We start from the raw sequence: 26,762 nt of genomic DNA on the forward strand, positions 1-26,762 counted from the left end.
ACAACGTGTCAGTTGACCACTTTCTGGCTCAAGCGAATCAACACAATATCCAAAGTGCTTGACAGCAGCATTTACAATTATAACGTACGAATTTTTACACATTACAATGGGAAAGGAAAGCAACGTTCATAGAGCAAACTAAAATCGATTTCTCCTATTTTCAATTTAAGACAATCTCAATAACACAACTCCAAAACGCCAATGAAAGAGACACTTCGATTGAGCATTCTGGCCATCATCATTCTCACACCGATCAACTCCCCATCCAACCACATAATGTTCTCTGCGAACACCATCACGGAGCAGAACCCATAGCCTTGAGCCCTGTCAAACAAATCAATCCTCTTGAATAGGTTGATCCTCCAACTTATTCAAGAGGAATTTTATGTCGACAATTTTTTCAGTCTCCCCGAATTTAATGATCACATCCAAGATATCCCCGAGATGGACCGCCTCGTCCTCGAAGACAGGCCTGTCCGGATCATCGCTTTCGATGAAGTCATTCACAATATGCATCAATTCCTCAAAGGTTTCAGCGTCTCCAGGGTCCTGGTCCTTGGTCTCCATCCAGAAGCGCACACGGAGGGCATCCTTGGCATTTTCGCCGTAAGGGTTCCCCATTCGGTCTTCCTCGTGGCGGTGGAAAAGCTCCATGTAGGCTTTTTGAAACACCCCTTCACGGTGCTGAGCTCGGTTTCGGTGAGATTAACGAGGTCCGCGAGAACCACTGAATAGCGTTTGCGGCCTGCGTTCAGCACGTCCTTAGCCCTTCTGGTTCCTCGACCCACCAGAGCATCGGCACGTGCGTCGCGCTCCTGCCGCAAAAGGGTAGAAGAGTTACGGGATGGCGAGCTCTGGGAGTCCATTTTTCCTGTTTATGTTGAAGTGCTTCGCTAAGTGGGATGAGCGGGAATCTCACAGTAGTCTTGATAGTCTGGTGTTTGGGAGACTTGGTTTTTGGTATCCGATAGACTGTTCTGCTAGGAGAAAGTTGATAGACGAATTTGATGGTGATAATCCTAATCGAATGCAATCGCTTCGACGGTATTCATACCCGCCATCTGCTAGATACTCATTGTATTCGATAACTGACGATCTCCATTCCTGTGTATAGTAAGGGCCATCATGGCGGAAATGAGCGAGTGAAGATCATTGTTCAATGCGATTACAATGTCACAGCCAGAGTAGAGAACCTAGAGTCAAAAGAAAAGACACTAAGAACATCCAGTTCCACTACGGATGGTTGTACAGTTCATGCAGGTGACTTTCGACTATATCCAGAAACCCCAGAATGGCTTTGCCTACCGACAGAAAAACAGCGGGAAACTTTCCATATATGCGCCCCTTCAAAGAATCTTCAAAGAATTACTCGTGGAATCATCCATCGAACCCACCCACAAGACAGACCAGAATAGACCAGATCATCGAGGGAATCAGTCAACTACGTTAGAACCACCCCACCCTAATTTGGAAAATGGTGTCTCCAGTAATAGTGATAGCTGACAGATTAGATTAAAATTAAAAATGACTGCTGCGTGCTGATGTCTCAAGCCTCAACGCTCAGGTACCTCCGACTGCAGTTCCAGGACGACCACGAAACCAATTAAATCCAGCCTCAGCAGACCCACGTTAAATTTAGGCAAGATTTTCAGGGTTCCATGTCTTAAACCATCCACCAGGAAGGCTTAGCGCTGACGATCTCCAGTTTTTTTCTCGGGTAGTGGTCCACCCAACTTCCAGCACAATTCGCAGCCCGCCAAGTTGATACTGGGAGCTGCAGCGCATTTGCTGGATTCGGTCGTCGATGGGGCTTCTGTTGTCTGTGTCCCGTAGGAACGCGAGGCAATCTACAGTCTGTTCCGTCGGAACTCGGAGTACGGTGGATGGTGCTTTGTTGCTTGGGTCTTGGGATTTAGCGTAGTGGGTTGTCGCACGCCTTCGTTAAGGCTTTTTGTCACTGCCACCATGGGGGCAATACATCATAGCCCTTTTTTCCCTTTCTTTCTTTTCCCCTAGGTGAGGAGTATTCTTATTTGATCAATCTGTTCTTGGCTTCGCTCTCTCATTTTTGACTATTTATTCTTTCTCTATCCTATGTAAATAATTATCCTAAACCCGGCCGGCCATGTTCTCCAAGAACCATCGAAGGCTCGCCTATCGCACAATCGCCCGTCGACGCTTTCTTTTCTTTGTTCTCGCCGTCTTCTCATTCGTCCTGTATCACAATCTCCCACTGATCCAGGGAAAAGGCCGGAATCATGCTGGTCGCCGAACGCCCACGTACGACGTCGACGAGGTGCCGCATTTTCTCCACCGTTCGACCTTTCGCGTCGATCCGGATCTTGAGTACGAAGAGCGCGTGTCGGAGGCCTTGCGCAATATCGAACGTGCGGTCTTGCATGAGAATGGAGGGGACTATTCTGCGCGCGACAGGATCTGGCAGATCATGTTGGGGAAGAAGCGTGAGCGGAGTGAGGATTCGTTGGCGTTCGAGGATGTGAATGACGAGTGGGAGTATTCGGTATGATTGCTGCATCTATAATGGAAGATGATGAACGAACTGACCTGTTTGAATCAAAGTTGGTCACCACCGACATGGCGAACGCCTTCATCAACAACGTCTTCTTAACCGTCCCCGACCTCAAAGATCTCTATACATCCTACCCCATCGAGGTCCTCCGCGCCGACCTCCTCCGCTACCTCCTCCTCTGGTATCACGGCGGCTACTACGCCGACACAGACGTCTACCCCCGACGTTCCATAAAGGACTGTCCCTCGCTGGACCCCATCTTCCCTGATCCGCACCACCGCCCAGCCAACAACATCTCCCTCGTCGTCGGCATCGAACTCGACGAACCAAAGGCCTCATCCCACCTCATGCGCCAGTGGCGCTGGACCCGCCGCTACGGATTCATCCAATACACGCTCTACGCGCCTCGTCGCTTCAGCCCTATCCTCCGCGAAACCATCGTCCGAGTCCTCTCACACACCCGTCAACATATCCACCGCCACGGCCGTCTTCTTCCCCTCCCTTGGACCCCGCGATACACCGAGAACGCAATCCTCGAGATCAGCGGACCCGGCGTCTTCACAGACGCCGTACTAGACACGTTATCGGCTACATTGCCCGCTACGAGCCCCCTCGTGCAGCAGTCCGTCGGTGCGGACCTGGGCGTCGGTGATCTAGTGCTGCAGCGATCAGGCGTGACACAGCGTCGGGTCACTTGGGCGCCGTTCTTCGGCATCCAGAACCCGGTGTGTGTGGATGCGATGGAGGCGTCGAGTGTGGCCGAGGAGCCGATGGGTGGGCTCTGCGTGCTGCCGGTCAATGCGTGGGGGAATGGCCAGAGACATAGTGGGTCAGAGAGCTTTGGGAGTGAGCATGCGTGCGTGAATCATCGGTTCAAGGGGAGTTGGAAGCCGTGGAAGATGTCTTGGAGGGAGTATTTGTTTGGATAGGTGTATGATTCTTGGTTTACTACATTGGGGTTTTTGGTTGTTTTGAGCGTGTACAGACATACATAGTTGGTAAGGGCTTTTATGAATAACGAACTTTGGTTATTTTTTATGTTGGCTGGGCTGGGGTCACTAGACATGGTGTTTCAGGGTTTGAGGTAGGGTCTATACGGTTATAGTCGAGTGCAACAAGGCTATCGATTGATGGATGAAGTGAAGTAAAGACCCGGCCAAGATGCCATGGTCCTTGGCATGCATTAGCAGAGGTCCAAGATTCGATAGACTTCATCCCGCGATGGAGGAATGACTCGGCGGCTTGTAGATGCTACAAGGAACGAATTATTTAGATCAAACGAGGTAGTCCAAGAATCAGAATTTCGGCAGTGTCTATCCATCCTGCAAGGTCATGATATTCTGCGGAGCTCTAAAGTAGTTGTTGTAGCAGACTCCATGTTGATTCATCTGCGAGATACAGAGATAGGTTACTGAATCGGTATGAACGAAGTCAGTCTAGTAGTCCTATTTTGATTAGAAAGATTTAAAACAGGTCATCAGCCCTCAGTAGCAAGGAAGTGGAACATGCTCACTCCTATACTCCGTCCTCCGTACTCCATACTTCCCAAAAAGGGAATTAGGGCTAGGGCTACGCTATCCGCGCCGCAAACCCAACTGCATCAGTCTCCGATCTCCACCTCCAACATCAGCTGCACTCGCCCCGATTCCCTCGCAACTCACCCTCCCCATTCATATATCCGCAATGGAAGGCGCCGAGCACGTTGAATCGCCGCGCAAGCGGTTGAAGACCGACAATGCTTCTTCTGCCGAAGAAGTCGTACTCCAAGCTCCCGTCGCGGAGCCCGTCGCGGCCAAAATCTCCGAAAGCGACGCCCAGGCTAAGAAGGAGCTGGATGTAGGCATCACGCAGTTTGTCAGCGCAGATAATGAGGGTTTCTCGGGAATGTTGAAGAAGAGGTATGAGCTTTTCTCTGGATAGAGGGTTGTTTCGGTGGTTAATCTTTTTTGTTTTTTTCTTTTTCTAGGTATACCGATTTCCTGGTCAACGAGATTGTTCCCTCCGGCGAAGTGTTGCATCTGCGAAATTTGATCACCGAGACCCCGTCTACGAACGAGAAAGAAGAGGGTGCCGCAAAGCCGACTACGGAAGAATCCGGAGAGAAGAAGGAAGAGCAGAAACCGAACCCGGAACCCGTAGCGGAGGCGCCCAAGAAATCGTTCGAGCTGTCGGAGGAAGACAAAACCCTGATGGTGGAATTGTTCGGTGAACAGTCCACCAAGAAGATTGTGGCACTGCACAACCGCGCCCAGGGTAACGAGAAGGCCCGGCCCAGCGAACTCGGCAAGATCCCGACCCTCGTCGTCAATGACCGCGACCTGCGCATCAAGATGCATCAGACGATTCGCCGCATCTTCCGCTCGCAGATTGAATCCTCCACAGACGGCGACGGCATGATGACCATCTCGGTTGCTGCAAACCGGAACAAGCGCAGTGCAAAGGCTGGCCCTGCAGGCCCCAGTCGGGACCGTGGTCGTGTCAACTGGGACGAGCTGGGTGGACCGTATCTGCATTTCACCATTTACAAGGAGAACAAGGATACCATGGAGGTTATTTCGTTCATCTCTCGCCAGCTGCGCATGAACCCCAAGAGCTTCCAGTTTGCCGGCACCAAGGACCGCCGCGGAGTGACGGTGCAGAGGGCGTGCGCGCACCGCGTGCAGGCCGATCGTCTGAACAAGCTGAATAACTGTCTGCGCAATGCCACCATCGGCGATTTCGAGTATCGGCAGCACGGCCTCGAGCTCGGCGATCTCAACGGAAACGAGTTCGTCGTCACGCTCCGTGAATGCGATATTCCCGGCCTTGACCTTGAGAACCGCGAGACGGCCGTCGCCAGAGCCTCGGATCTCGTGGGCTCCGCTTTGCGCAATCTCCGCGAACGAGGCTACTTCAACTACTACGGTCTGCAGCGGTTCGGAACGTTCGCGACGCGCACGGACACCGTCGGAGTGAAAATGCTGCAGAGCGATTTCAAGGGCGCAGTCGATGCCATCTTGGACTACGGTTCCGAGTCACTGGCGGCCGCCGAAGCCGGTGAAAACTCCAACAGCCTGATCAGCGCCGACGACAAGGCCCGCGCAAAGGCCATCCATATGTTCCGCACGAGCACCCAAGGCGCCGAAGCCCTGGACATCCTGCCCCGCAAATTCTCCGCTGAATCCAATCTGATCCGCCATCTCAGCCGCTCCCGCAACGACTGCCGCGGAGCCCTGCAGACCATCCCGCGGAACCTGCGACTGATGTACGTCCACGCGTACCAATCGCTGGTGTGGAACTTTGCCGCCGGTGAGCGCTGGCGTCTCTACGGCGACAAAGTCGTCGAGGGTGACCTCGTGCTCATCCACGAACATACCGACAAGGAGGATGGCCACACCGCGGCATCCAATGTCGACGCTGATGGCGAAGTCATCATCGCGCCCAGCGCCACCGACAGCTCTTTTGTCGACTACACGCGCGCTCGCGCCCTGACGGCTGACGAAGCCGCCAGCGGCAAGTACTCCGTCTTCGACATCGTCCTGCCCCTTCCCGGCTTCGACGTCCTGTACCCGGCCAACGCCATGACCGAATTCTACAAGCAGTTCATGGCCAGCGAGCAAGGCGGCGGTCTCGACCCGTTCGACATGCGTCGGCAGTGGAAGGACATCTCTCTCAGCGGAAGCTATCGCAAACTCCTCAGTCGGATGGGTCCTGACTACTCGTGCCAGGTGCACCTGTACGAGCAGGATGACGAGCAGTTCATTCAGACCGACTTGCAGAAGCTGCAGCAGGCTAAGACGGAGGAGGTTCCCGCCGAGTCTAAGGGTACTGGGGATAAGATCGCTGTGGTTCTGAAGTTCCAGTTGGGCTCGAGTCAATATGCTACTATGGCTTTGAGGGAGTTGATGAAGGGTAAGGTTCAGACGTATAAGCCGGATTTTTCGGGCCGTGCTTGATCGGGATATTTGCATGTGTGTATATATAAAAAGTGTAGATACTAGGTGCCAGGGGTAGGCTGCCGATGTATCAAGAAATCGATTGAACTAATTGAAATCGACCAAGATGAAGATAATTAACTATCTAGGGGTTAAAGAAGACCCTTTTATCTTTATTCCCACGTGATCTTCATAGCTGATTTTATAGACTCTTCCGCTTCATATAAAGATCTTTGGAACTTGCTTTTAATAAAGGTTTGGTGGATCATCTAAGACATCTAGATCTTTTCCACACTATCCCGAAAGCGTTAAGAACACAAAAAGTGGCATTAGTTTCCAATGTTCTGCATACAAATCACAAGGCTTTTTCGGAAATGTTTCAATCGTTTGTTTGATTCCCTGTGATTATAAAATGACAACGACTTGGAGCCGTTGGTGCGCGTTTGCCCAAGGTGGATCCCAATCTAGTGATTGTCGGGGACCATGTTTGTCGCCTCCACCTCTCCCATCATCTGTCCTGGCAAGATCCCTATTGCATATCCCCTGTGATACACACTTGAAAAGGCAGCCTGGTCCCTACCCGACTCTTTAGATCGCCCAGCTCTATGGGCCACACAAAATTCGGCACCTGGATCTCCACCATGGACCTCAACAGATACGCCACTGCGTCCAGGTCCGGGCGGTCGTGGAATGGTCGCTTATTGCTAAAGGAGACCCGGATGTTGCGCAACGATGTCATCGCCGAGATGGCCCTCCAGGCATCCTTCCAGTATAAAGGCATGTCGAGCGGATAGATCCCCCCGCCGCCCTAGAGCCCGTTATTATTCAGGTATAGCTCGAGCGGCACGGTTAAATGAAGCGAGCGAATGTCGCGCCAGCGCTGCGGCAGGACGGTACGCTGGAGATCAACGATCGTTCGCGTCTGGCGGAAGCAGAGAACGGGGTTGGATTCTGAGTACCTGTGGGCCTCGTTAGGAACGGATGGCTTTATAAATCAAATGAATAGGGTTGCCCCGAATACAGACATGTGTCGACATGAGCGCAGCAGGCCCATCCGAGTCGCGTACGGAGACTCGTCCTCGGCCTCATATCGCCCTGTGGATGGATTCGGGGCCGTGGTACCGCCTCGAAGCAGACAGTTGGCCCACCAGCACGCGTGGTTCCAACCCCCTGCACCGCAGGTCTCCTCTACGCAGCGTCAACTCAGTAATCGTCCATCGCCACTAGCTACATGCAGCTCCGGCCGGTCCGCGGGGGCAAGGACCTCGCGGTAGACGCGATGCCGAATCTCCGGGGGTAGTTTGGTGAAGAAAGCGGATTGCTGCTGGTGGTGAAGTGTAGGCCGAGCCCAAATGGCCCGCCTGGCTGCGGCGTTGCGGACGGGCTGAAGGGGATCCGGACGGGCGCCCGAGGTCTTACGCCTCAGACTAAACGAAAAGAACCTTCTGAGGAATCGCATGGCGGTTAGGTACCGCTGGGCCAGGAGCTTGCGAGAGAAACGGAACATTATATACTAAATCTATTCAACGCCCGCGAGGCTGAACGTCATGTCAGCCTTGCTCTTGGCATATTTTCTAGTCTATTGTAGGGCCTCCTGCCCTTCGTATGTTCAATCGCTAACTGGAGAGAGGCAATTATTTCCGATGAAATCAGTCATAAACCAGGTTGGCCCTCAGGTATATCTGTGGGTGCTGTTGTGGGAGTGCGCCCCTGGCAGTCCCGAATGGGCATCTGATGTGCGATACTGGCTCAGATATATGATCATTGAATTAACAATCCTATTCTCCGTATCTCACCCTCACTATCTGCTATTACACGTTCCCGTTAATACATAAATCAATAAACATCGAATAGAGGATATTATAATAAAATAAAATAAAAAACATTCCAGTCAATCAATCCCCAGCTCCAAGATTCAACCAAACTCCAATAAATCACTCAGTAAATCAATTACCTCCGCGAATGATTATCCTCATTATCACTAACTGAGGAAACCGACGAAACCGACGAAATCGATCCTCGATCACCAATACCCCGATAATGTCCCTGCGCTGCTGTCCCATGGCCTCCGTACAGCGTGTTCCGGTGTCCACTGAAGCGCGAGATCTCAGATACTGCGTCGTCTAGCGGAGGGTCATGGTTGAATGAGGAGTGGGGGCGTGGTCGGTGAAGGTTGTTGGTGTCGGGGTCTGGGGTTCGGCTGCGACTGCTTCGTTGAAGTGAATCTTGATGTCCAGGCTCTGGTGTGGTGGTGCGCGCCAGTCCAATCGATCCTCTTGGTGTTCCTCCTCCACCTCCTAGCCCTAATGGGGGTGCAGGAGCATCATCTCTAGTCGGCGTATTAGGATGCGAATGCAACGGATCCGGAATAAACCCATCAGAGACGATCAACGAAGGACGATGGAACCCGCGATGCAGATTAGGTGTACTTGCTCGCGCATCCGTGCTCTCTGCCCCTTCCCCTTGCGGGGTGTAGTGTGGGTGGTAGCGTGGATTCGGATTCGTGACATCGTAAGCGCTCACATTCCTCTCTGATGCAGTTCTGATACTTCGATTACTGGCCCCTATCGCTCCGGGAGTACCGCCCATGAACCATAGGTTCTGAGACATCGAGTCCCATGGGTTCTGGGAGGGCTGTCCGCCGTGAGAGTCGGAGTGGGAGTGTGACGGGATGTTCCTTGACGGGTTTTCTCGGATGTCCATGTATGGACCGGATCTTGGGGATTTGTGGCGGCGGCGACGGCGGAATAGGAAGAAGAGGAGGGCAGCGAGGAGAGCCGTGCCGACTATGGAGATGGGGACGGCGATGGCGATTTTGGTTTTCGTGGAGAGGCCGGAATTGGAGCTGTTGGGGGTGTTTGTTGCTGTTGCTGTTGATGTTGAGGTTGCGGAGGTCGTTGAGGATGTGGTTGTGGTAGTGGTGTCTGTTGTTGTTGATGAGGTCTCTGATGATTTTGTTGTAGTGCTGAAGGATAATGTAGTTGTTGCTGTGTCTGTAGACTGAGTCTGGCTGGTGCTAGCGTCGCTGGTAACCTGCGAAGCCCAAGACTCCGTAGCTGTTGCTGCTGCAGTCGTCCATACATCGGTCGTCCACTGGCCTTCGTTCGTAGGCTGCGGACCATTCTCTGCCACCGTATGCGGCATGCCCTCTAGATCCCAGGTAGTGTGGACCTGTCCGGGGGGATTCGCATAGGGATCCCAGTAGTTCGGGTTGCCGTCATTGTTCGCCATGTTGGCTGGCTATGACTGGGACTGCAACAGGTGGATTGTAGTACTTGCTCAACAGACAAGGCTACTAGATAGTGCAGTAGTCGGGAAGTAGCGTTGAAGAACAGCGAGAGTCGGCCATATGTCTTATTGAATGAAGCCCTGGTGCAATTTCAAGTGATGACGTGAGAGAATATTTCCCTATCCTGCTTCTTAGTCGCATGTTTTTGGGGGGGTTCAAGTATGAATGAAGTAAATTATACGCACCATATCTACTATGACACATTCACCCTCGAGAAGAGATCATGATCTACTCAGATCCATGCATCAGACCATTACCAACGTTCTTTGGATATCAACAATCAGATCGAAATAAATGTCAAAGCAAGAACTAGACCAAGACCAGCAAGGTGCAAGACAAGAAGTAAAGAAAGGCAGAAACAAACAAAGCCTAAAAATCAAAAAGATATGCCAAAAACAAGACGAAGAGAAATGAAGGGACCTTCCGCCATAAAGAGTGAATTAAAAGCCCTAACAGTCGAAACGAAGCAAATGCCCCAACGGGACAAAGACTGACTGCATGGCGCAGCAATCATGATCCATCCAACGATTCCTCTGAAAACCAACAAGGAGGGTCCTTGTCTGCCAATCAACAGACGCCCAGAATACGCTGCGTAGCCCCCATGCTGCTGCCCTGTTACATGTAGGGGTCTGTCAGCGGATTATCTGATTTTGGGGGTCTTTTGGGGCGGCGGATGCGGAAAGGTTCTACAAGTGAGGAAGGGGGATTTTTAGCTTTGTGCCTTTGTTTCGAAGATGCATCTTATTATGCATGGAATAGGACTGTGTGTAGCTTACTAGCAGGGGCTGCTTTTAGTGCCTGTTTAGCGTCGCTACTTAGTTACGTAGCTATTGACGGAAGAGGTCTGGCGAACGCGGTTTATTTCCACGGCCTATTGTGGATCCCGTCTTCCTTCGAGCACCGGAGCCTTACCTTGAGTATTCATATATGACCAGGATTCAAGCTAATTATATCTTGAACTGAGAATCCCTACTGAGTAGATCATGTTGGAGATCAGAGTGGTCAGGTGGGGTCGCTAAGCCACGAGCATCTTACACCGATATTTTCAATTCCTCAGTTTAGTGGCTTTCTCCAGAAAACTGACGCAGTTTGTTTTGAATATTCTTATTTGGACTTCGGAATATAATTACGGTGCCGAGTCCAGAGGTGTCAGACTTCATAAATCATCCTCCTGCCTCTATGTCACGGATGAATGGACCCTTATAAGTAGGGAGCAATCTTGTTATTCATCTTATATCCGCATAAGTACCCAAATTGATAGAGCACAATTATGATGCACAGAGAATGATTTGACCCATTCACAAGTTGATATGTTGAATATCATACCCGTGTTTCATATAGCTAGCTACACAATAACCAGACACTTCCCGGATGTACTCTCCGCAACTCACTCTCGCCAGCTGCAGGCTTGGCCTTCGAGAACACCTCAAGGCCCCCTCTAGCTACATCGACAAGTTTCTGTTTCTATTAATATCAAAATGACATTTGTTTCCATCTTTGGAACACTAGATGGAGTCAGAAATTGAGAACAACCAGGACGGGCAACTTCAATCACCTTGACCAGGCACGTGCAGTGCTCAGTCTTGCCGTTTGCTATAAACAGGCAGTCATTGTTCTTAGACCGAGTATACTAGAACAGGTGGGATAAGCAGATGATCTCGTACACGTGCAGACAGCAGGACAAACCCAGTGCATTGCTCTGGACCCAATCAACCAAAATATATTTTTAGTCTTCGAACATGCCAGCAGTCTGACTTGGACCTTGGAAAGTTGACGGCCTCTGGTTTGATCCGTACACTAGTTGTAGATTCTGGTACGATGGCCCCATTGGGTGGCAGTTGGGGGCCAAATGCAAAACAGCAAGTTATTCCATGACATGTCACATAGCTTTTACTAGGATTCGGCTGATATGCTGCTTCCTAGTTTCCAGTACCTCACTGCAGGGATGAATCTGACGAGCAGGATGAACCGTGATGTGTCACAAGGTGGAGAGCAGAGACTATCACCACGTGACAGTCAACGGAGATTGGAGATAAGCTACATCAACTCTAACCCGACCTGGCTAGCGCCACTCCGGCATAACAACGGCGGGGCGGTGATGGAGGATTACGAACGTCTCGTCATCTCCCGGCCTGTTGGATCGGCATCATACTCCTGACTTTATTGACTTTCCTGTGAGGATCATCCAGGCGAGAGTGCCTCACCGCAAGCATGAGTGGAATGGGAAAGGTTTTCAAGGATGGCTGGCACCCGAAGAGCCGCGAGGGGGGAAAGGAAAGCTGGCGCGGCGACTTCAAGGGCATCAACCAAGTGGTCTGTTCATCCCCATCTGCAACAGTGTTGTTGACGAATGATTGGCTGATTTTTCGTGTCTACCCTATAGGCAGGATGGATGGGCAAGGGCAAGGAAAAAGACACCGAACGCGAGGAACACGTTTCCCGCCCTCTTTCGTCGCTCAAAGATCCCTCGGCGTTTGGGCCGCCACCGAAGCATGTCAAATATCACGGCGCGGCCGCACTGCCGAATGAAACGACGCCCGATCGAAACGGCCTAGGTGCCCCATTGTCGCATGAACAGATAAATTACCAGCAGGAACAGGAACAAGCGGAGCTCCAGGCCCAGGAACAAGAGGCGCAGAGACCGGCACCTCCTCCGCTTCCCTACCGGGCGAATCGAACCGGCATCGACCCGAGTACTCTCCCACCACCTCCTGCGCGACGGATGGGCTCGCCGGCCGACCCTGCCATCCCGACGAGCACAAGACCCAAGCCAAACGTTCCGCCTCGAGTTCCTCCCCGGACCAATTCCACTCCCGTGTCGCACCCGCCGTCTCCACCTCCTGCCTACTCACCGAGACCGGCTGAAACCCCTTCGGATCCGTATATCAACCAGGCCGCGACGTCTCGTCTCGCTCAATCGGGGGTCTCGGTATCGGCACTCGGAATTGGCAATGGGGCAAGTCAGTGGCGAAGGGACAGCAATTCTCCGGGATCTGCCTCGCCAGCCCCTACCGGCTCCGTTGGCCAAGCTCCATTCAACGAGCTGCAGAGCCGATTCTCTCAGATGAGAACCAACTCCACAAGAGAGGCGCCCCCTCCGCCGCTGTCGCGAGGATCGTACGGTAACGAGCAAGCGTCGCAATCACCTGCCCCGGCATCAAGCACCAGCAGCGCTCAAGCACATTTCAACGACTTTCGCGAGAAACACAGCGACAAGATCGATGCTGGCAAACAGAAGCTGTCCGGTTTCAACGAGAAGTACGGGATCAAGGATCGCATGAACGGTTTTCTAGGCGATAAGAAATCTCCTTCGCCGGGAACCTCAGGCCCGCCACCTCCTGTTCCCCGGCATCCCAGTGCGGTCCAACCGCCGCCTCCTCCTTCAGCCAGCTCCGAGTCCTTGGGCCAACGGAAGGCTCCGCCACTGCCGCCTCCTAAGAAATCGGGGATGCGGTCAACTCCTGTCCCGTCGGCGTCGACACCACCACCGATTCCATTGGGCACGAAACCTCGCTGATAGCCGGCTGTCAATTAGTCTTCTGTTGTTGTTGATTTAACCTGAGATACATACTGAATTTCGGAGGTCTTCATTGCGCAGCAAGTGTATCATTACATGACGGTGTTGTTATCTGGTGTTGCCTTTCTTTTTATATTTTCTTTGCTTTTGTCAGGTATTCCAAGCATTCACAATACAATTGCCATTACAATGAAATGGACTTGAGAAATATATCAAATTAACAATCTGTACATGTACACTTCCCGCGCTCCACTGCTTAACCTCAGGCACATTACAAATTCCTCTTCCCGCTTGAGAAATATATCCAGTTGACTACCTATATATACACTTGTCGCAATCCACCACTTAAATTATAGCACATTGCAATCTACCCTCCTGCTTTTCTTGTCCATTTTACGCATCATTCTCAGCATGAGTCAGAGTCTCCCATCCGATGAACAACTTATCAGTCCCTGCAGGACGTCGCTCAAGAGTATACTTATCCGTGTTGGTCATGGTATGGTTTCCTCGGAACGAGAGCCCATTGAACGCCACCTCAGTCACTGCATGGAGTTAGTCCAACACAATCATGGAAACAGGCCAAGAAGGCCGACATGAACTTTTCTTTTTTTCTTTTGTTTTTCAAGTGGAGGCCGTGGGAAAAGAAAGAAGAACTTACCATCACCCAACTCCCTCTTCAAATCTCCTCCACAGATATTCCCAGGCAAGGATCCCTGCAGCTGATACTTCGTGTGAAAGCCCAGCGCATACCGCAATCTCTCGCCCGTGTCTTCCTCGTAGAGGTCGCGGCCCTGGATACGGGATGTCTCGGCGACGTGTGCGATCGACGCGATGCCGTACCCTGTGTGCGCGAAGTCGCGGCATGTTTCCTGGGAAATGCCGTTCTCGGGAAAGGTCGATTGGCCTTGCCAGAAGTCGATGATCGAGGATGAGGAGGATTTGTTGTCTTCGGGACTGGTTTTCGGGAGTTTGCCGTCTCTGGAGGATATGTTAGTTGTTTCGTTGGTGGGATGGAGGGGGGTGTACTGACTTGGTGAGATAGATGTATGCTGGGACTCGAGCCAGGAATGTCTTCATGGCTTTGTCGTAGCTTTCGCGGTCGTTGATGAAGACGGAGATACCGAGTGCCGCTTCCATCATGACTATACATTTGTGGAATGGTTAGTTCCTTCTCCTCCCTCAATTCCAACAGAAATCTGAAAAGGGAAAAGGAGAAAACCAACCAAGTTCCCAATTTCCATTCTTTCCCGGCGCCCCATCAATAATCTCCGGCAAATACACATCCCTCAACATGCCCTCAAACTGCTTAACGTCGCTGTCCTTCCATCCAGCCTTACTATACCTGATGATCTCGCCAGCCCTGGCCCACGACGCAGCAGACCAGGCCGCCTGCAACGGCGCATTCGAATTACTATGTCCCTCGATAGTCCCAGACCAGGCATTCATGAACTCGATCGCGCGGTCCGCGTACTTCTTCGTCCCTGTGATCACCCACGCCAGGGCGTTCAGGTACGCCGTCAGCGCGTCCTCGCGCTCCTCGTGACAGCCCACGTCCGGCGTGGAGGTCGGACCGCATTCGACCGTCGCGAATGGCGAGGGCTCCGTGCGGGAAGCGAACTCGTGGTCCATCATTGCGTCGTAGGCGGCTGCCTGGGGATCCTTCTTGGCTGAGACGCGGGAAGCGATGAGCTTGAGTTGTGCGGAGTCGAGGAAGACGCCGGGGTGTGTGAATTCGGTGGTTTTGCTAGGCGTGTTGGAGTTGCTGGTGCTGCTGTCTTTGGGTGCGGCTGTTGCGGTGGAGGCGAGGCCTAGGCCGAGAAGGCCTAGGGAGAGGAGGTTGGGGAGATGCATACTGGACTTGGGATGTGGTACTCTCTGGATGGTATTTGGGCTGGAGGGGTAAGGGTTTGAGAGGCTGGTGGTGATGGAGTGTTTACGGGTTTGTCCGACATCAACCCTTTTATATACGAACACTTCATAGTTAGACTCCCTGGGTATGTACCAGACACTATACTAGCAGTACCTGCACAAGCGAGCGGATCACCGGGCCCAGCCAAAACACTAAACACCTTCTTCGCACCAACTTGAAACACAGACCAAGCCTAAAAATATAAGCGACCCTGGATCCCAAGCATGGAATACGAGAAATGACATCGAAGTGGGGTGTGAACTCCCCAGTGCTGTCAAGATCATCACCCAAAGTGACAAAAAGCGTTGCTTAGCGCCGGTCCCTGGGGGCCGTTTCTCGTCAGGATCAGCGCCCTAGGGCCTAGGGGAAATCGCTGCAGGAACCATTTCCCGTAAGCTGACAAGACCACGCTTCGAAAAACAGGGGCCTGCATCCTGCGTGTTGCCGTTTTAGGAATTTGGTGTTGAGGGTTTGGGGGAGGTGGTTGATATGAAGACTAAGCGTGGAGCTTGTGTCATGAGGGATTGGAGGAAGGGTTTGTTTGCTTTAGATTAAACATGGGGGTGACGCTTGTCGATATAGGGGAGGGAATGGGGCCGAAAGGGTTTGACTTCTAAAATTGTTCTGTGAATGGCACCATTTACTTTAGAAGTAGGTACTAGGCGTCCTTTTTAACAGAGATATTGGAAACATAGTGTACACACAGGTAGAATCCCGGAAATAATCATGGATCGACTCCCTCCCATCTAACGCACCTGCAAAATCATTCCGTCCTTGAGCCCATCGATCGCCTTCTTACTGAAACAGTCCTTGTTATTGAAGCTTTTCTTCTTACGTTCGGCACTGCTCCATGTAGTCAAATCCAGATTGTCGCCGCCCATGTCTGCCAATTTGCCGACATGGTCTTTCGCGTACTTCTTCAGTCCGTCGGCCCAGTTCCAGGGATCCTTCGCGGAAGCAGCCGGCAAGCGGATCTTCTCCTCCTGCTCGGCCTCAACCTCCTCCACGAGCTCGTCGATGTCGGCCGGGCCTCGTAGCTTAATTCCATGCTTCTTCGCATACGCAAGGATATGCAGGGGGGCCTGGTCGAACTGGAACTTCTTGGCCGCAGTGACATCACTGAGCTCGTTCGCCTCGCTGTGGATGTACTTCATGTAGACGGCCATGATGACGCCGAGGTTCTTGACCTCCGACTCGGGTTTCAGAGCATCTTGCGCTTCTAGTTTGGCCAAAATGGTGAGGAACATGCGCGCGATGAGCGTATGCACATGAGACACTCTTTCGCCGTCGTCCGCCCTGATCAAATTGCATTAGCGTGTATCTTCAGGTAATCAATCAGGGTATAAGAAAGAACATACATTTTCATAGGATCCGCCTCACCACACAACAGAAAGAGCACCGCAGCCTCGCACATCGCCCACTGCTCCTTCCAGTCCTCCTTGGCCTCGTCGAAGTCCAGGATCAGGTTCTCGACGACCTCCATGATGCCGTAGCTATGGTGGTCGTTGAACGTGTACATATCGTAAAAGTCCGGGCAGCGCAGATCCCCACACAGACGCAAGTCAATGAACTTGCTCAGGCCCGCGTGAGTGAAAGCCCACGGATGGTCGGGATGCTCTGCCACGGGCTTCTTGCACAGGCAGGTCTTGCCGCCGTCGCAGCGGGGTTTGGCCGGTGGGTTTTCCCCGGTCGCAGTTTCTTTGTCGTTGGCATTGGTCTTGTTGTCGTGCTCGCTGTCTGAGCAACCCTCGTTTAAGGAACCTTCCTCGTCGGACTCGTAGTCGCCGTCCGGGAACGGAGGTCGACAGAGGCACTTGTATGCATACCTGCCCTCGGGGTCCTTGGCCATCTGCTCGATGTAGCCAGCGTAGATGTTTCCCGTGCCGGAGACGGCAGCCCAGCGATGGTTCGTGGCAACCACGCTGGTGGTGGGGGTGGTTTTCTGGCGTTTAGAAGCGGCCGTGGAGCCCGCGGCGGCACGTTTGGGGGGCATGGTTCGAATGACAGGTTGGAGCAACGATAGGGTTCAAGTTAAGGAGAGATGCAAGGGGACGTTGGAGAGCGAGGGTCAAAAAGAGAGAAGAAGGGAAGAGACTGGGCGCGTTGTCGTTGTCGTTGTCGTTGTTTGTTGTTGATAGATTCATCCCCTATGACGTATCTCGTAGTACGCGATGCGTTTGTGATTATTTCGTCTAATTGCTCATAATTTACAGGGATCGGGATCATGAATTTAGATGTGTCTACGGAGTACAACTTAATAGATATTCCAGAGAATCTGTCTCAGTATAGAGTCCTTACTTGAAAACTACAGAACTCCGTATGCAGCTACTAGGGAGTAAGGAGTCTGGAGGCGCCCCGTCGATTAAGCTCACCGAGGGCCATGCTGGGGTCTGACCATCTGAGTAGACTCTTAGTTAGTCTCTTAGTAGTTATGAAAGTAATCCACCGTTGGTTCCCCGCATTACAGATTCAAGTCACAATGGCTTGTTCATGGCATTATTCATTAGTGCGTGTGGAATGTATCATGGATAAGACATGCCTAGGCGCTACGCTGGACGTGGAATGACGACCGAGGCATTATGAAATCCGTTGGGGTGGACAAGACCGCGTCCATCCGGATCGGTGCAGCTGAACGCGAGGAGCTGAACGCGAGGAGCTGACGGTAGGCCGAAAGACTGATAAGCAGGCCATGACGTGTTTTGAGGGGAAGGCAGCGGTTGGGAACTGGAGAAGAGAGGGGATTGATTGTCCAAGGGAAGGAAAGGAAAAGAAAGAAGACAGGAGGGATCTGCTGGAAGACGGAGGCCCGTGATTCAGCATTGGGACTGCCTGAGGCATCACAGACCAACGGCTGAGTCAGCCTGTGCGGAATTGGGATCCACCCGACATTCCGACACACTCTCACTCTGACGAGGAACTACTGGGATAAGGTGAGGGATCGACCTCTACGTTGCCTCAAGCAGCAGGTGAGGAAGACCGATGGATCCATCTATTTCCTAGAGGCTTGCTTAGGTTCTAGAGTACGGAGTATAGCTGACAGTGTTAACCATTACTATTACTATTACTATTCTCTGTATTCCCATTGTAAACACCCCAACCGGTAAGTTTCTAGAACACTGGGGATGCTTCCATTGTGTCCATGACTTGCAGGGCCTGACCCTCTGTACTCGTCAGGATCTACGGATGTACAAGTCATGCTGTGCATCGCTATCTACAATAGGATGTCCATCTCTCAATCAATAAGATAAGAATTCACAAGAATTGGCAATTGTTGGGCCTCGGCTTCCCCCCAGCTCGCCGCAGGAAAATCCCAACAAAATGCAGCGGCGGCTCCACTCCGCGACTTTTGGTTTGTTGCCCGCGCTCGAACTACCGGTACAAGTCGATCCTTTTTCTTTTCCTTCTTGTGAATCGCCTCAATTCTTGGTCTTTCTGCTCTTTAAAGACCTCCGCGGATTCCGGTCTCTCTTTCCATCTTTCCATCTTTTCTCTACGTTGAGAATTCTCTCCCTGCCGCCATCCGTGTTGGTTGAGCCCGGTCCGGCTGCAGTTTGCGCCTCTCGCTCTCCTACTTGACAAAGAGTTTGTGGCTGACGAGTCCGCTTCTTAATTGTCTCTACTATCCTCTCTCAATTCGCTGGGGGACCATTGAGTCGCCCCGATCATTCCGTCATGTACGACATCAACGTCGACACCGCGTCAGGCCCGGCCGTGGTCCGCATCGGACTGCCGCCCGCCTCCTTGTTGAAATTCCCGCCGGACGCTCTCCCAACGACCCTCCCTGCGCCTCAGATCGCCGAGCCGACCTGGGCCCAACCGTTCAACATTCCTCCCGCTCTGTACAACCAGCTGCTGGATGTGCGCGTTCCCATCACCATCGCCAGTGTCTACGCCGTTACCGTCGTCCTGGTCAATCGCATCAACAAGAGTCGCGGCTACAAACCCTGGGCCCTGAGCCACACCCGCCTCTTCAAGCTATTCGTTATCCTGCATAATGTCTTCCTGGCTGTCTACTCCGCCTGGACCTTCGCCGGCATGTTCAACGCCTTCCGAGACGCTTGGCCCGCTCGGAACGACCCTAACGGCCTAGTAGGCGTGGCCGATGCTCTGTGCAAGATCAACGGTCCCCGGGGATACGGCAACGCGGCCACCTACGACCCTTCTATCAACCAATGGACCCTACGCAACCCCGAATTCCAACTGGCCGAAGGGGGCGTGCCCGACCCGACCGACGTTGGTCGCACGTGGAACGGTGGCCTGGCCTACCTGGGTTGGATCTTCTACTTGTCCAAGTTCTACGAGGTGCTTGATACCGCCATCATTCTCGCCAAGGGCAAGAAGAGCTCGACGCTGCAGACCTACCACCACGCCGGTGCCATGATGTGCATGTGGGCCGGTATTCGCTACATCGCGCCTCCCATTTGGATCTTCACTCTGGTTAACTCGGCGATCCATGCGATGATGGTATGTACAACTAATCGGATCTCGGAAAGAACCAGTTACTAACGTGCGATTCTTGCAGTACACCTACTACACCCTCACGGCCCTCCGTATCCGCGTCCCCCAGCTCATCAAGCGCTCCTTGACCTCCATGCAGATCATGCAATTCCTCCTCGGAACCACCATGGCCGCCTCTTACCTCTTCGTTCACTACACTCTACCTTCGTTCCAGTCCGAGACCGCCGTTCCCGACGTTCGGTCGACCGCCGCTGCTACCGCCGCCGCGGGAGCCGGTCTGGTCCCCTGGTTGAAGCAGGTTGCCCTGCGCGCCGCCGGTGCCGAGGGGATCGCCGAAAATGTTGGCGCTCCTGAAACCCCCAGCGCTGCCCAGAACCCCGCCCTTGGACCTATGACTACTTGCATGGACACCAGCGGACAAGGCTTCGCCATCTGGCTGAACGTCTCCTACCTCCTCCCCCTAACCTACCTCTTCGTCCGCTTCTTCGTCCGCTCATACCTGCACCGCAAGGACCCCAACCCTCGTAACCCGACGCACATGAACGCTGCCGAGAAGGCGGGCCTGGACGCCCTGAAGGGCGTCAGCCGCGAGATCCAGAAGTCGGTGGAGATGAACGGTGAAACGAGCGGTGACACGAGTGAAACCACCGAGGACGAAGCCACCAAGACGACCCAGGCGCCGCCGCCCAGCGTGAAGAAGACCCAGGAGCCCGTGGTCGCTCATGACTCCCCCATCCGGACGCGCGCTTCCGCCAAACAGAAAGCCCGCGCCGCCGCCAACGAGCCTCAGCAGGGTTTCTCCCCTGTCTCATCGAAGAAGGGTGCCAAGAAGGTTACCCAGGACGAGCTGGAGAGCGCTGCCACCATTGATCCTAAAGGCAGCAATCCTTTCGAGGTGCTGGATAACAACGCCTAGACGAGTGTTTCTCGTTAAACTGCACCTTTTCTCCACCAACAACCTCCCACCCAATCGATAGAGCCATTAAGGATACGAGTCTATCCTACGGTATATACTCCGTATGCCGGCTCGCTGTGTTCAATCCGCACCCCGTTGTCGATCAGGCTCGCTCAGCCACCTGGGACAGATTGGTTGGGGAGCATTCCATGCTCATCCATCCGCTAGCGCCCACGGGTGATATCATCCGACCGCAGATCCCACGCCACCGGGGATTGCGCTTCTGCGAACTTGCGGTTATACATGGGTCCATCATCATACGGAGTACTTTTGGACTTTATTCTTTGATTTTCTTTCCCCTTCGAAAGATTACCCTTTTTGTTATGTAAATATGTTAACATTGTAAGTCTACCTGGGCCGCGCTCATGGGTAGCCGGAAAAAAGCATTGTGTTTATTTTGATGTGTTGATTAGCTTGGAATGAATGATAATATTTAATGAGTATGATGTATTGAATGGGCTCGTACGGAGTACAGAGTAGATATTTACCGTTCGTAGAGAGACAGGTTTGTTGCTCTGATCATGTGAGGCAAGGCACTTTCTTCCTTCGCCCATTTGCAGTTCATCGCTTTCCTCCTTTCTCCATCCCAACTCCAACGGCCGAGCGATTGTCACATCTCTACTCTTTTCTTATTCTCTCCTTTCTACTAGTCTGGATCATCATATGCTCGAAATTTTAGGGTCCAAGTAGGATTTTAATCCACTCGCGAACTCGACCTGTCAAACAGGTTGAATCTTGTTCCTGAAATCCCCCAACGGGAAAATTTCCTCCGTGCGAGCCGGTGTATTCCCGGCGCACGCAGATGGTTCTTTCTTGCCACGCACTTGATGATGATCTCTAACTACTCAGTACGTATTGCTTATTCTTTATATTAGTTTATGTTTTCTTTACTATTTCTTTGCATATGACTCTGGTAGTCATTGCTCATTGACGTTATTTATACAGTTAGACTTTCGTAAATCAGAGACAATGACAATACTATTGGGTCTAAATCACGGCCCATGTGGCGTGCATGCAGACGGTGTGATCAGTGGTGGGCGGCGGCCATGTGGACTGTTATATGATAGCGATTCTGGAGAAACTGCTCGTTATTACTCGTCTCACTCCGGGTACTGCTTGCCCTTGAAGATCTCACGAATGAATTCGTTCATGAGATGCAAACTATCACAGCCGTTGCCTATATCATTGGAGTTTGAATAGGCTACGGGCCTTGAGTGAAAGACACCTTCTATCCTGGAGCCCGGTCTCGCCTTCCCAATGACAACATTTATACCCTGCCTACCGCGCTGTGGCCGAGTTGGAAAGACATGTCTTCTTCCGGAGGCATTACAACGGCGCATCTGTGTGAAGACGGGCAATCCTACGCAGACCCTCCACAGGACGTGCTCTGATCAAACCTGGAAAGCTTCTCGGTCCATAAGCACACGCCTTCGATATCCCGTTTACTATCCCCTGCTACATTGCATATAGCATCGGCCTAGATGGGTCCCGAGGATCATGCCGATCACCTGCAGAAGCAATCACCCCATGTCGGACGCGATCACCGAGGATCCTCTCGACCTGCGTGCCGGATAGAACACCACCGAGCCCTAGCACTTGCGTCTTGTGGATCATATCCCGGCTGAGTGCGCGGGGGCTATATAGGCCGGCTTCTACCGCGATTGGGATGACCTGCAGGTCATTCCGGCATGTACTGGATGGGAGCTACTTAGCACGTTCGATTATCCGTATGTCTAGGCCATCGCTGAGACATAATTCCCTCGAATCGCTGGGTAATAATTCGCAGACTTCTATTCGTCCATCGACTTGTATGAGATGTTCTAAAACATCTGTTGAGTTCGCTGGCCCCGCGCTTCTCGACCCCAGTCCGTAATGTTCAACAGCCGCAAAGCTTCATCTACCTCCATCTCCTCAACAAACCCATTGAATCATATCTCAACCCAAGCAAACACTTCTCCAGAAATGATCTAGGCATGTTCAAATGTATCGTGGCTTACTCCATATCTTGGCTACAACGGAAATGCTCCACCTCCGAGCAATCCGCACGCACCGGCGCCGCTCTTCCACAATCCGGGGCTCCACGACTGCAATATCCTTTCCCCACTCAATCCCGCACCGATGGAGCCGATTCATCAGACCATGCCATTCATTGATCAAAAATCCGGTCCAAGGCTCCAAGCAGCGGGGTTCGATGTTTGCTGCAGGCTAAGGGTCTTGTAGCGCAGCGCACTATACCAGGCATTCCCATTTCCCGGCGGGAGGTGCTTGTCCGGCTTTACTTAGAGCCCTGTTAACGACCCCAGCATGCGGGTCAAATATCGCCGTCATTTCTTTTAGCCCTGGAGGATCTATTGCCTTCATACCGATTGGCTGCTCGGTATATTGCCAATATACGGCCATGTCATCGGTTCGGAGTCGGATGAGGCTTTTTTTTTTTCGCACTCTCGGCTGCCTAGTCTGCCCGGCGTGCTATAAATTGGTTGTCATGTCCCGGCATTGGAGCTTTGGTCTTCAAAGCTGTCTCTTTCGAATTCTCTTGTGTGAGAAATTCCTAGAGACAGCTCACCATGACGCGCATCATGCATCTTGCCGTGCTGCTTCTTTCCAGCATCGGACTTCTGGCTGCTGCCCAGAATCAGTCCGACTCTGACTGGCCTCTGCACGACAACGGTCTGAACACTGCCGTGCAATGGGACCACTACAGCTTCCATGTTCACGGACAGCGCATCTTCATCTTCTCCGGCGAGTTCCACTACTGGCGTATTCCCGTCCCCGAACTCTGGCGCGACATCCTCGAGAAGGTCAAAGCCACCGGCTTCACCGCGTTTGCCTTCTACTCTAGCTGGGCGTACCATGCGCCTAACAACCACACGGTGGACTTCCACACCGGCGCGCGTGACATCACGCCCATCTTCGAGCTCGCCAAGGAGCTGGGCATGTATATGATCGTGCGGCCCGGGCCGTATGTCAATGCCGAGGCCAGCGCTGGTGGCTTTCCGCTATGGGCGACCACCGGTGCCTATGGGTCGATGCGCAACGACGACCCCAGGTATACTGCGGCGTGGAAGCCTTACTTTGAGAAGATGTCGCAGATCACCAGCAAGTACCAGCTCACGGATGGGCAGAATACTTTCTGCTATCAGATCGAGAACGAGTATGGTCAGCAGTGGATTGGGGATCCCAGTGATAGGAACCCTAATAAAACTGCGGTCGCCTATATGGAACTGCTCGAGAAGAGTGCGCGTGAGAATGGTATCGTCGTGCCGCTGACGGCCAACGATCCCAACCTGAACACCAAATCTTGGGGAAATGACTGGTCCAACGCTGGAGGAAATGTTGACGCTCCTGGTGTGGATTCGTATCCCTCGGTGAGTTATCTGAATTATATCTAGTTTATGGAAGTTACTAATAATTACAGTGCTGGACTTGTGACGTTTCTCAATGCACCTCCACCAATGGAGAGTACGTTCCTTACAAAGTGATTCCCTACTACGACTACTTCCAGGAGGTCCAGCCCTCGATGCCTGCCTTCATGCCTGAGTTCCAGGGTGGATCTTACAACCCCTGGGCCGGTCCCGAAGGTGGATGTCCCGAGGATACCGGAGCGGACTTCGCCAACCTGTTCTATCGGTGGAACATCGCCCAGCGAGTGACCGCCATGAGTTTGTACATGGTGTTTGGCGGAACCAACTGGGGCTCGCTGGCTGCCCCTGTCACGGCCACCAGCTACGACTACTCCTCCCCGATTGCCGAGGACCGCTCGATTGGTGACAAGTACCACGAGACCAAGCTGCTTTCCCTGTTCACTCGTAGCGCCAAGGACCTCACCATGACCGACCTCATCGGCAACGGCACCAAGTACACCGACAACGCTGCCGTCAGCGCTTACGAACTCCGAAACCCCGAGACCAACGGTGCCTTCTACGTCACCATCCACAAGGATACCACCATCGGCTCGGACGAGTCCTTCAAGCTCCACGTGAACACCTCCGCCGGCGCTCTGACGATCCCAAGTGAGCAGGGCAAGATCCGCCTGAACGGTCATCAGTCCAAGATCATCGTGACTGATTTCGCCTTCGGCTCCAAGACCCTCCTGTACTCCACCGCTGAGGTGTTGACCTATGCGGTCATCGACGACCACCCGACTCTGGTGCTTTGGGTGCCCACGGGAGAATCCGGCGAGTTCGCCATCAAGGGCACTAAGTCTGGCAAGGTGGCGAGCTGCAACGGCTGCTCCAGCGTCAAGTTCAACGGCAAGAAGGACCATGTTGTTGTCGGGTTCACTCAAGCCAAGGGAATGAGTGTGCTTCAGCTGGATGATGATGTCCGTGTCGTTGTTCTCGACAGGTCGTCTGCTTATCATTTCTGGGCCCCTACCTTGACTGATGATCCGATTGCCCCGGAGGATGAACTTGGTCTGTTCTTACCCGTATCCATTACATGACTGAATGCTAATATCATATAAGTCCTGGTCGAAGGCCCCTACCTCGTCCGTGCGGCCAGCGTCTCGGGATCTACCTTGGCTCTCCGCGGTGACTCAACCGACAAGACGAACCTGGAAGTTTTCGCTCCTAAGGACGTCAAGGCGATCACCTGGAACGGCAAGCAGGTCAAGTCTTCCGAGACCCCCTACGGCAGTCTCAAGGCCACGCTCGCCGCGCCGCCCTCGATTAAGCTCCCCTCTTTCGGCTCGTGGCGGTCGAACGACAGCTTGCCGGAACGCTTGGAGTCGTACGATGACTCTGGACCGGCCTGGGTTGATGCCAACCATGAAACCACGCTGAACCCGCATCCCCCTGTCACCTCTCCTGTCTTGTACGCCAACGAATACGGTATGCATTTTTACGGCCCTCAAATTGTAGTCTCATGCTCATCCACCTACAGGATTCCACAACGGTGTCCGCCTCTGGCGCGGCTACTTCAACGGAACCGCCTCCGGCGTCTTCCTGAACATCCAAGGTGGCGCTGCATTGTAAGCACATCCTACCTTCCAACATACACCATCCAACTAACCAAACCAGCGGCTGGTCTGCCTATCTGAATGGCCACTTCCTCGGCTCTTACCTCGGCAACGCCACCATCGAGCAGGCCAACAAAACCCTCACCTTCGCCAACAACACGCTCCACACTCGCTCAGGCTCCCGGAACACCCTCCTCGTCATCCACGACGACACTGGCCACGACATGACCACCGGCGTGCTCAACCCGCGCGGCATCATCGAAGCCCGACTCCTCGGCTCCTCCGCCCCCAACTTCACCCATTGGCGTCTCGCTGGTACCGCCGGCGGTGAATCTAACCTCGACCCCGTCCGCGGCGTCTACAACGAAGACGGCCTCCACGCTGAGCGCGTCGGCTGGCATCTTCCTGGCTTCGACGACAGCGCCTGGTCTGTCGACAAGAGCACCAACCACTCCTCCAGCTCCGTTTCCAAATTATCCTTCTCCGGCGCCACCGTCCGCTTCTTCCGCACCACCGTCCCCCTTAACATCCCTTCGGGTCTGGACGTCTCCATCTCCTTCATCCTCGGCACCCCGGCCGGCACAAGCAAGGCGTACCGCGCCCAGCTCTTCGTCAACGGATACCAGTACGGCCGGTACCATCCACACATCGGAAACCAGGTCGTGTATCCCGTCCCCGCAGGTATCTTGGACTACCGCGGTGAGAACACCATTGGTTTAGCGGTTTGGGCGCAGAGTGAAGATGGTGCGGCCATTACTGTCGATTGGAGGGTGAATTACGTGGCGGATAGTTCATTGGATGTGGCGAATATTGATGAGGAGAAGTTGAGGCCCGGGTGGGAGAAGGAGAGAGAGAAGTTTGCTTAAGTTAGAGGCGTTGAGAATTGGGGGTCGGTTGATGAGCGATATGTAAAATTTATGTGATGGAATGGGGATGATTGTTAGTGTAGTTAGCGATATGATTAAATTGAATGAATCTAGGTATAGTACCACTCCACTCACTGTAGGTATCTATGTCTATATTTATGTCTATGTCTCTGTCAGTGTAAGGTGGATGCTCTGTCTAGAACAGGTAGGTAGATAGGTAGAGATTCTACCATAAATTAATCAAATTAATCAAATTCGTCAACCAGTTCACGCAGCCAATAAATCAGGAGGACCTACATACATCGAACTACCAAATACAAAGGAAAGGAAAGCAAAAATCCACCAGGACAGACAACTCCAGCAC

The 26,762-nt window shown here is 52.8% G+C and overlaps 8 protein-coding genes across 8 annotated transcripts; 4 read left to right on the forward strand and 4 right to left on the reverse strand.

Annotated features, from left to right (window-relative positions):
* Positions 1 to 336: 336 nt before the first annotated feature.
* On the reverse strand, positions 337 to 866 carry KD926_002375 (uncharacterized protein; the record flags this gene model as incomplete). Its single annotated transcript, XM_053097062.1, has 2 exons — positions 337 to 684; positions 789 to 866. 2 exons carry the CDS (start codon positions 864 to 866, stop codon positions 337 to 339), a joined length of 426 nt encoding a protein of 141 aa, XP_052958977.1.
* Positions 867 to 2,125: 1,259 nt separating this feature from the next.
* On the forward strand, positions 2,126 to 6,465 carry KD926_002376 (pseudouridine synthase PUS7; the record flags this gene model as incomplete). The annotated part of the gene is made up of 4 exons (XM_053097063.1): positions 2,126 to 2,521; positions 2,581 to 3,386; positions 4,084 to 4,428; positions 4,497 to 6,465. 4 exons carry the CDS (start codon positions 2,126 to 2,128, stop codon positions 6,463 to 6,465), a joined length of 3,516 nt encoding a protein of 1,171 aa, XP_052958978.1.
* A 787-nt stretch (positions 6,466 to 7,252) lies between these two features.
* Positions 7,253 to 7,951, reverse strand: KD926_002377 (uncharacterized protein; the record flags this gene model as incomplete). Its single annotated transcript, XM_053097064.1, has 3 exons — positions 7,253 to 7,403; positions 7,470 to 7,630; positions 7,676 to 7,951. The coding sequence occupies 3 exons, from the start codon at positions 7,949 to 7,951 to the stop codon at positions 7,253 to 7,255; spliced, it is 588 nt and encodes a 195-aa protein (XP_052958979.1).
* Positions 7,952 to 8,394: 443 nt separating this feature from the next.
* On the reverse strand, positions 8,395 to 9,675 carry KD926_002378 (uncharacterized protein; the record flags this gene model as incomplete). The annotated part of the gene is made up of 1 exon (XM_053097065.1): positions 8,395 to 9,675. The coding sequence occupies one exon, from the start codon at positions 9,673 to 9,675 to the stop codon at positions 8,395 to 8,397; it is 1,281 nt and encodes a 426-aa protein (XP_052958980.1).
* Positions 9,676 to 11,944: 2,269 nt separating this feature from the next.
* On the forward strand, positions 11,945 to 13,250 carry KD926_002379 (uncharacterized protein; the record flags this gene model as incomplete). The annotated part of the gene is made up of 2 exons (XM_053097066.1): positions 11,945 to 12,046; positions 12,117 to 13,250. The coding sequence occupies 2 exons, from the start codon at positions 11,945 to 11,947 to the stop codon at positions 13,248 to 13,250; spliced, it is 1,236 nt and encodes a 411-aa protein (XP_052958981.1).
* Positions 13,251 to 13,643: 393 nt separating this feature from the next.
* KD926_002380 (uncharacterized protein) lies at positions 13,644 to 17,152 on the reverse strand (the record flags this gene model as incomplete). Its single annotated transcript, XM_053097067.1, has 7 exons — positions 13,644 to 13,792; positions 13,909 to 14,228; positions 14,281 to 14,392; positions 14,474 to 15,223; positions 15,274 to 15,352; positions 15,915 to 16,455; positions 16,518 to 17,152. The coding sequence occupies 7 exons, from the start codon at positions 17,150 to 17,152 to the stop codon at positions 13,644 to 13,646; spliced, it is 2,586 nt and encodes an 861-aa protein (XP_052958982.1).
* A 1,679-nt stretch (positions 17,153 to 18,831) lies between these two features.
* KD926_002381 (elongation of very long chain fatty acids protein) lies at positions 18,832 to 20,533 on the forward strand (the record flags this gene model as incomplete). The annotated part of the gene is made up of 2 exons (XM_053097068.1): positions 18,832 to 19,623; positions 19,682 to 20,533. 2 exons carry the CDS (start codon positions 18,832 to 18,834, stop codon positions 20,531 to 20,533), a joined length of 1,644 nt encoding a protein of 547 aa, XP_052958983.1.
* A 2,606-nt stretch (positions 20,534 to 23,139) lies between these two features.
* Positions 23,140 to 26,398, forward strand: KD926_002382 (glycoside hydrolase family 35 protein; the record flags this gene model as incomplete). Its single annotated transcript, XM_053097069.1, has 5 exons — positions 23,140 to 23,940; positions 23,991 to 24,987; positions 25,039 to 25,404; positions 25,457 to 25,544; positions 25,594 to 26,398. The coding sequence occupies 5 exons, from the start codon at positions 23,140 to 23,142 to the stop codon at positions 26,396 to 26,398; spliced, it is 3,057 nt and encodes a 1,018-aa protein (XP_052958984.1).
* Between the last annotated feature and the right edge of the window lie 364 nt (positions 26,399 to 26,762).

The sequence above is a fragment of the Aspergillus affinis genome (genome assembly GCF_023601865.1).
Source record: "Aspergillus affinis strain CMG 70 chromosome Unknown NODE_14_length_433147_cov_86_863592, whole genome shotgun sequence".
NCBI classification, from domain to species: Eukaryota; Fungi; Ascomycota; class Eurotiomycetes; order Eurotiales; family Aspergillaceae; genus Aspergillus; species Aspergillus affinis.